Source organism: Sinocyclocheilus anshuiensis, unplaced genomic scaffold (genome assembly GCF_001515605.1).
Source record: "Sinocyclocheilus anshuiensis isolate Anshui unplaced genomic scaffold, SAMN03320099.WGS_v1.1 scaffold163, whole genome shotgun sequence".
Taxonomy (NCBI): Eukaryota; Metazoa; Chordata; class Actinopteri; order Cypriniformes; family Cyprinidae; genus Sinocyclocheilus; species Sinocyclocheilus anshuiensis.
In genome coordinates, this window is record NW_015548223.1 from 863217 (window position 1) to 872439 (window position 9223).

The following is a 9223-nucleotide window of genomic DNA, read 5'->3' on the forward strand; positions in this document are numbered from 1 at the left end:
GATTGAGCGATTACATGAGACAGGATACGGATTGTAAAGTTGTACTCTTTCTTTTAACTTACCTTCGGATGTTTAGTCATGTTTATTTGGTGCTGAAACTGGTATTAATGTGGAGGAGATGATCAGTTCACGCGCGCCTCGCGCTACCGCATCTGTTGAACTGAGGCGCTACAGCGATCTGTCACTCCACATTAAACAGTGCCAAAACGGCATTAATTGTTTGAATACTGCAATACAATGGACAGAATTTGAAATCTGAGACTTTGTTTCATATTAAAAGTTCCAAAGCACAATGATTATTGCGATATGCTGGATGGGAAGTGCCCTTCAACGTTCGGTCCATTGACTGAAAACAGGCTAGACTAATCGATTCTTGGAATTTAAGAATCGATATCGTTCCGTAAAAATGAGAATCGATTAATATCGAGATATCGATATTTTTTACCCAGCCCTACTGTTTATTAATTTAAATTAAAAAATGTAAAAGTTTAGGAAAACATTCTTTATATTAAAAATAGTTTAAGTTACTGTAAAGCTGATTGTTTTAAGGCTATCTATTGCATAAAGTACTATATAAAAAAACGTGACATGACTGGACTTTACAGGAGTACCGAACTGCAGAGCTCGTGCAAACATCTACATCGCTGTAATCAGATGCTTTCTTAACTGCTGCTTTCACACTGCGGTCAGTTTTTGTTGTTTATTTCGTTATTGAGAGGAAAGCGCACAGCATAGATTTACAAATTCATCCAAACGCTGCTCAGCAGTTTGCATTTGCTCTGAAGCGCTGTGTCTTCTTCTCTTGAAATGCATCCAGGAGGGCTGAATTACAGTATTGCGCTACAGCGCCACACTGGTCACACCGCATTATTGCAGGCTCTTACATTAGGTCAAATGAGATCAAACGACTACTCGACAACAAAAATATTTGTCGACAATTTTTTATTGTCGACGTTGTCGATAATGTCGACTAATCATTTCAGCCCTAGAGAACAATAAACAGACTTTACTAGAGCTTTTACAATTTCTGAAGAAAATGTGAGAGGTGCATGTGCAAAACTCTAGGCTGGTTGCATTGTTCAATATTTAGGGTTAAAGGTTTGTTTAAATATAATCAATATAGTGATGCGTACCATAACAACTACCACTAATGATACCAGAGAACATTCAATAGTGCTTTTATGGTACGATATCTGTATCTCAGTGTCCAATAACAACAGTCATTATATGTGGTGATACAAGCAGATGTTTTTGATAGCCTTTCTATGCTGACATGATTTCTCGTCTCACTTGACGTCAGGTGATTTGTGTGCCATAAATTACTATTGCTGACTCACGGCCAAAGTCATACTGCAGTTGCATCACAATGTATTTTCAACAGCTAGTGCATAGCAGTTTCTCTAGGTCTTTTGACAAGGTTTGTCTCATTAGCATATGGAAATACCAAAGAATATTGAAATGTTTAAATAAATGCAACACTGCATAACCTTAAAGTCTTAAACTTTAAATAATTACTGTATTGTACGCTGGTTAACACCAGCATACCGATAAAAACCCTGGACTCAAAGCTTTTAATGGCCCATTATACTTACAAACCAATAAACGTTTAAAGCAGGATTACCTAAATAAAGGTCTCAATATAGTAAATAAAATATTCAAGATATACTGGTCAGAAATGAGCCAGCTAAAAAAACACAGTGCTGTCTGTCTGTGTGCAGCAATATTGTGGGTTAATAAAATGTGCATATGTTTTGGAGAAAGTGGTGTGGGTTCCTCTACCCTTGTTATTCCGTAACTCTCACCTCGTTTGTCTTCCAACTCCTATCAAAGTCCACATGAGTTTTTTTTATTTTTAACTCAGTCAAGGATTTCACAGCTGTTTCGAAAGCAAGACTGAATTTAGTAGAGTCTTTCTCACACCCAATTTTTACTGCGGTGACATTTTATTAACTTGCATTAAAAAATGTTACAATTGTATAATGTATTTTAATGCTTAAAAGACTATAAGTAACTCATTTTCATTTTTAAAAAAATCTTTATTTCTGAGTATTTAAATGTGTAAATTTGTTCAAATGTATCTGTACTCTACCTGTTTTATATAACAATAAAACACTGCCATAAGGTGAAACTTCACACTAAAAATATAAGTTATATGCGCTGTTTAATTTATCTGTAACTTAATTTATACATTACAGTGAGGTAAACTGAAGTTAAACTGTAACTGTTTTATATCAGTACACACTGTCATGAAGTGAATTCCACTTAAAATATGTTATATGTACTTTAACTGTTTCACAGTTATGTAAACATTTCAGTGAGGTGTTGATCTGTAGTTTTTTATTTATTTTTTTTACAGATTTTTAATACACTGTAGTGAGTTGAATTGTAAATTATCTGTAGTTTAATTCTTTTATATAGATACATTGCAATGAGGTAAATTTGACTTAAGTTGAAATGCAGTATTTTTTCTGTACTGATTTATGTTTATGTACAACTGAGATAAAAAGTTAAATAGTAAATTATCTGTAGTTTAACTGTGTTATAACAGTATAAAAACTAATGTGGTGAATTTTTACGTTATATATCCTTAACAGAGGTTAAGTAACATTTTAAGTGAAATTCACCTCATTACAGTAAGTATATTGTTATAAAACAATTAAACAACAAATGCATTGCAATCTAACTTTGATTTGACCTCACTGCAATGTGTAAATTACTGTACTGAACTTATAACTCACTGAAAAGTATACATTACTATGAAACAAATTAAATTACAGTGTACAATATTACAGTGAGGTGAATTTTTACAGTTATGTAAACATTGCATTGATTTTATAGCATTGTATATTTTGAGTTGCAGGCACTGATTGATTTAACACGTTTTGTAGTCATGTAAACACTTGCATGAGGTGAAATTGCACTTTATAGTGAAGCAGACATTTCAGTAAGGTAAATTTGAGTTGTACCTGTACGCCAGTGTCATGCATTCAAACAGGCGTGTGAGAGTGGGGTCAATGCTCAGGCGTCTGGAGCTCAGTGGACCGAAGCTGTAGGTCTGGCAATCCGGTTTATTAACGGTGTCAAAATCATAATTATCAGAATTATAAAGAGCCGCGCTTCTCCTCCTGATTGAGTCGCTGTGTGGCGAGGACACCATGAAGTGTCCGCTGTGGATCACCTGAGTCCGCCGGCATGACCCGAATCCCGCTCCGGCGTTCACACTAGGCAAGTGGTCCTCCGGATCCGAATCAGACTCTGAATCCGGTCCGATCTGGCTGGGATCTGCGGTTTCTGAGTACTCTGCCTTTGCCATCGGTGCTGATCTAGTCCTGTCACTCTGCTCAAATGCAGTCCACTGAGAAAAACGCCATATGAGGAGGCGCACTTCACTCTCTACTGCACTGCATACTTAGTACGCAGCGCTGCAGGTCAAAGATCAAGCGCGATAAAATGATCAAAACCCACTGATTAAAAAGCTGCGTTGAGCAGTTTCAGACTCTGACAGTCTGAACTCGCGCACAATTATGTAAAAGTTGATCTCTGTCCCAGGCACCTATTGATGTGCTGTGACATACAGTGTTGGGGGTAACTCATTACAAGTAACGCGAGTTACGTAATCAGATTACTTTTGTCAAGTAACTAGTAAAGTAACGCATTACTTTTTTAATTTACAAGAAAATATCTGAGTTACTTTTTCAAAAAAGTAATGCCAGTTACTTTGTTTTCCCATGTATTGACTGACAGCTCTCCTGTCCCCAAGTTGAGAGAAATCGGGAGTAAGTGCAGAGGCGTTGTGTGTGCGCCGTGTGAACATGATGTTACTGTAGTTCTAGACTAAATGTGAATGTGCATTAATTCATCACACTCACAAAAAACAGATTTAGTATTCATCAAAATGAATTAAAACAGTGAAATGCAAACTCAGAATATGATGCAAACCTGCAATAATTAAATATGTTAAATAACACAAATGTATCTAATCCCATTTTATTAACCAATGTCTTTGCTGTTGACCTTTGCTGATCCAGTTCAACCATACTAATAAGCAAAAATGACTTTAGATAAACTAACAATTGTGCTTTGTTTTTTTTTATTGCTGAAGTGTTTCTTCTCCTGCGTTCTACTGTCCAGACGTGAATTTACTTTTGCTTCAGCCTGAGGTTTATTCATTACACTTTTTGGTGTGAAAGTGCTTTTATATTTGCTATAAATGGAACTTCTTATATTAAAAACAATCAAGCCCTGCTCATATGTAAAAAGTAACGCAAAAGTAACGTAACGCATTACTTTACATAAAAAGTAACTAAGTACCGTAATTAGTTACTTTTTTAGGGAGTAACGCAATATTGTAATGCATTACTTTTAAAAGTAACTTTCCCCAACACTGGTGACGTATTATTACTAGCTAGTATTACTAGTAAGAGTCTATTTGATGAGTAAACGTGTCCTAGTGATTGCGATGTGGCTTCCTTGTTTTTGAATAAACATGCACTTGTTGTACACGTCTAGTAAAACGGATCTGTAAAATGTCATGTTTATTTAAAATACTTTATTCACAAATGTAAAGTTTTGAAAACAGCACCCCAGTTTAGTGTCTTTGAAAAGGAGCTAGCCATGTATAAGGCCATTCAATTATTTGATTGCTTTAATCGGTGTGATATTGTTTAATCAGTTATGCTTTGTATATATGTATTTATAATTTTTTCTAAATAAAATATTTTTAATACAAACAAACGTTGTAGAACTAAGGTGGGATCATGTGTATCACAAAAGGGCAAAATAACATTTCATAAAATAAAAATAAAGACATGTGAAATATATATTATCTTGGCTTATATTTATTTTATTTTCTATATTTATTTTAAAATGAATAGGCTATGTTTTATATTTGATCACAAAGACAAAAATAACTGTCAAAAAATACATACAAACAATCAGAATTTAAAAACAATCGTAACAATCTGAATTAAAAAAAAAACTAAACTAAATGAATGTACTTGAAATTTAAAAATAACATATTTAAATACACCTAAACTATACAATAATAAAATAATATTAGTGTGACTAAATAACTATTATATTATAATATTAATAATATTTTTTTTTAGTTTAGTCGAACCATGGACGCGGTGCAGAGACACAGATCCATGTACAAAGGCACGACTCCACCATGGAAAGAAACATACCGGATGGTAAGTGTCGTGTTTGCTGAGGAATCTCATGAAAGCTGTCTACAACAGCATAATAAATTAAAGAAATGTATTGTGTTTTGAATACAGGACATTTTTTTATTTAGACATCTATTTCCAGTAATGAAAATCATCCTGTTCCTCCTTTCGGCAATGATAATTAGTTGTTATTTCTTCCTTATGGCAATAAATGAATATATTTATGGGGCAAAACTCTCAAAACCTTGTCTATCCCAATCAAAACCCTTCCCCAGACCACAAGGTACTGATATGGATACATTTGTATTACTAAAGATAAAATATTCGTAATATGAAATATTATGTGGAATGTAAATATCATTGTGTATGGTTGCTCTACGTTTATTTTAACTACTATATTTATTTTAAAATGTTTTCCATTCAAAGTGGTACAGGTTTTAGAAACAAGGAACTGCTCAGGATGAAATTATCACATCATTATAATCCATTTTTAATTGAACCGCGTGAACTATCAGCAGTGTGCTGTTGTTGAGAAAAGCTTGGAGACACTAAAGTGATCAGATGACGGTGTGATGTTTGTCCCCAGCGCTGTGTGGAGCGGTTGAAGAACAGCCGGTCGAGGTTACTGGAGAAGGTCAGACAGATGGGAGAGGATTCGGGAGGATCCAAGGTGATGGAGGAGGAATGGAGCGCCTTGCAGTCGTCCAATCACAGTCTCCCCTCGCTCTGGAATGGAAAGGGCATCAGAGATGTGTGTATTTGTACCATTTTCTGACATGAGAACCCTCATGTCGTTCCAAACCTTTTCATTTTCTATACCAGGGGTGCCCAAACTCGGTCCTGGAGGGCCGGTGTCTTGCAGAGGTTAGCTCCCACCCCAATTAGACACACCTGAACCAGCTAATCAAGCTCTTACTAGACATACTAGAAACTTACCGGCAGGTGTGTTGAGGCAAGCTGGAGCTAAACTCTGCAGGACACCGGCCCTCCAGGACCGAGTTTGGGCACCCCTGTTCTATACGATGAAGGCAGACAGTGATCTGGGGCTTTTAAACTCCATTAAGGACATAACAATATCAGAAAAGCATTACAAGGACAAAACAAACACTTCTCAACACCTTGCGTTAATATTCAGTGCCACTTCTTTTAGCGCCTCACCAACTCCACCATTTGAAAGATCACCAAACTATATTTATCCCTTAAAATGCAAGTTATCTGGCACGTTTTACCATTTCTTTAAGCCAACATCTTATATTTGGTGCACAAATACTTTTTCCAGTATAAATAAATAAGCCGTTTTGCTCACAGGATACACATAATTATAAATATTGTAGGATATTTTGATTTAATTTCTATATATCTTTTTCAATTAATAGGTTTTATCACAAAGACAAAAACAGCTACCATAAATTGCATACAAAAAATTAAAATAAAAAAAAATAAAAAAATCTTGTTTATATTAACCTAAAATAAATAAACAAATAAATACAGACTAAAAAAATTAATTAATTTATATTTAAAAAATCTTGCGTTTATGTTAACCTAAAATAAATAAATACAGATAAAAAAAAAAAGAAATTAATTTGTGTTAAAAAAAAATCTTGCGTTTATTAACCTTAAATAAATAAACAAATACAGACTAAAAAAAAAATGAAATTAATTTGTATTAAAAAAGTCTTGCGTTTCGTTTATATTAACCTAAAATAAATAAATAAATACAGACTAAAAAAATTAATTAATTTGTATTTAAAAAATCTTGCGTTTATATTAACCTAAAATAAATAAATACAGATTAAAAAAAATAAATGAAATTAATTTGTGTTAAAAAAAATCTTGTGTTTATTAACCTTAAATAAATAAACAAATACAGACTAAAAAAAGTAATTAATTTATATTTAAAAAATCTTGCGTTTATATTAACCTAAAATAAATAAATACAGATTAAAAAAAATAAATGAAATTAATTTGTGTTAAAAAAAATCTTGCGTTTATATTAACCTAAAATAAATAAATACAGATTAAAAAAAATAAATGAAATTAATTTGTGTTAAAAAAAATCTTGCGTTTATTAACCTTAAATAAATAAACAAATACAGACAAAAAAAAAGAAATTAATTTGTATTAAAAAAATCTTGCGTTTCGTTTATATTAACCTAAAATAAATAAATACAGACTAAAAAATGAAATTAATTTGTATTAAAAAAATCTTGCTTTTATATTAACCTAAAATAAACAAATAAAAATAAATACAGACAAAAAAAATGAAATTAATTTGTATTAAAAAAATCTTGCGTTTATATTAACCTAAAATAAACAAATAAATACAGACTAAAAAAAAGTAAAGGTGACAAAGGAATAATAAAATCAAGGATCTTTTCTATCTTTTTTTTTTCTTTCCGCCACATCTTTTCACAACTTTTTCATATTCCCATATGCAGTGATATAGCATACCTGTAAACTCTGTGCATCTTAAGCAAGTGTCAGGGACATTTTCATGATTTTATGCAATAGAGTTAGAGTTAATGTAAGTCCACATCAACCATTTATACTTCGTCATTTACTGAAAATCTTCCCCCTATATTTATTTAATATTTATCCAAATATTTAAACTTGACCAGTCATAATGCATCAGTGGATATCATTGAAACCGATTGTGAAGCCGCACGTTTGCGTACGTGGAAGCACAAAGAGATTTGAGACATAATGTTGAGTAGGCTAAATGAAGATGGATCGTCATTTGCTGGATTATTTCTTGAAGCGTGTGTTTCTCTCCTGATTCTGGAGGAGTATAACAGCAGCATGCGGTATGAAGAGCAGTATATAAACTCAGTGTTGGAGGCGTCCGGACGTCAACACAATTGTAAGTAGTCTCACAGCACTTTATATGGACATATAATCCACACTTTATATCCTCCATTATATGGACACTTGGTATAATAAATGCATTATTTGATTGGTCTGGATGGAGTAGAATATATATTCTAGAATATCATGTTATTAAACTATTAAGTTTGCATGTGAGCACTAGATGAACGGACTGGGAAATCTTGGGTTATTATGTAGGAACCAGTGGTATTGTAGTATCATTGAGAGATACTGTTGTAGTCTCTCTTAATATTTTGATTTGGTTTTGTTTCTCTCCTCGCCTAGCGAGTCATAGGGGTCAAAGGTCACTGCTGTGTATTTATTAGGGCCCTATGAATCAGTTTTATCTTTTGCCTTTAAAATTTTTCTGGATTCCTTTTTTAACCGCACTGTTTACTTTTTTTTATATTTTTTTATCAGATTTAATGGATAAATTACTCCCCCCCCCAAAAAAAAAACTGTCTAATTAATTGAATTGATGAAACCTATACGATTTAAGAACTTTTTATTATAAGTTCAACAAAAAATCTAATTTTTTAGGGCCCTATGAAATCTGTTTTATTTTTTTTCCCCAAATTCCGTGTTTTCTGTTTGAATTCTTCTGGATTTCGTTTTAATTGCATTTCAATCATCAAAAAGCATGTCTAATCAACTGAATTCATAAAACTAGAACAATTTAATAATTTATTAACATATTTACAGTTATAATTGTTCTGGATTTATAATTGAATACAAATGTATTACCAAAAACAGTGGTGATCAAATGAAGGCATAAAACATTAACAACTTAGTTAATCTTTTAAAATGTATTCAAATGAAAATGTAACAATTTGAAAAAAAAAAAAAAGTTTCTTTTTTTAATTTAAAGTATTACGTAGTTGTGTGTGTTTTTTTTTTTAATGTCTAGATATTAATTTTTAGTCACTTTTTTATTTTAGTTTTAGCTATTTTAGCATCTTAAGTTAAACTAGATGAAAATATGAATTGTTCCTTTGGCAACTAGATGAAAAAAAATACAAGTGTATATATATACATGCATGCATGCATACACACACATATGAGGGGCCGTACAAGCCATAATTCATTCTGGCACTCTCACACACTTACATTCTCCTTTCACATACATATATTTCTACTCTCACACACACATACATTCTCCTTTCACATGCATATATATATATATATATATA

The 9223-nt window shown here is 32.4% G+C and overlaps 2 protein-coding genes across 3 annotated transcripts in view; one reads left to right on the forward strand and one right to left on the reverse strand.

Annotated features, from left to right (window-relative positions):
- Positions 1–3413, reverse strand: part of mlxipl (MLX interacting protein like) — a 30071-nt gene extending 26658 nt beyond the window's left edge. For both annotated transcript variants that reach the window (XM_016441342.1, XM_016441341.1), the window contains exon 1: positions 2967–3413. In XM_016441342.1, the coding sequence (XP_016296828.1) occupies positions 2967–3313 (347 nt within the window). In that variant the 5' untranslated portion in view covers positions 3314–3413. The remainder of the gene's footprint in view (positions 1–2966) is intronic.
- Positions 3414–5096: 1683 nt separating this feature from the next.
- LOC107654285 (RPA-interacting protein A-like) lies at positions 5097–6053 on the forward strand. The gene is made up of 3 exons (XM_016441310.1): positions 5097–5192; positions 5755–5919; positions 5991–6053. Exons 1-3 carry the CDS (start codon positions 5121–5123, stop codon positions 6051–6053), a joined length of 300 nt encoding a protein of 99 aa, XP_016296796.1. The 5' UTR covers positions 5097–5120.
- The last annotated feature ends 3170 nt before the right edge of the window (positions 6054–9223 follow it).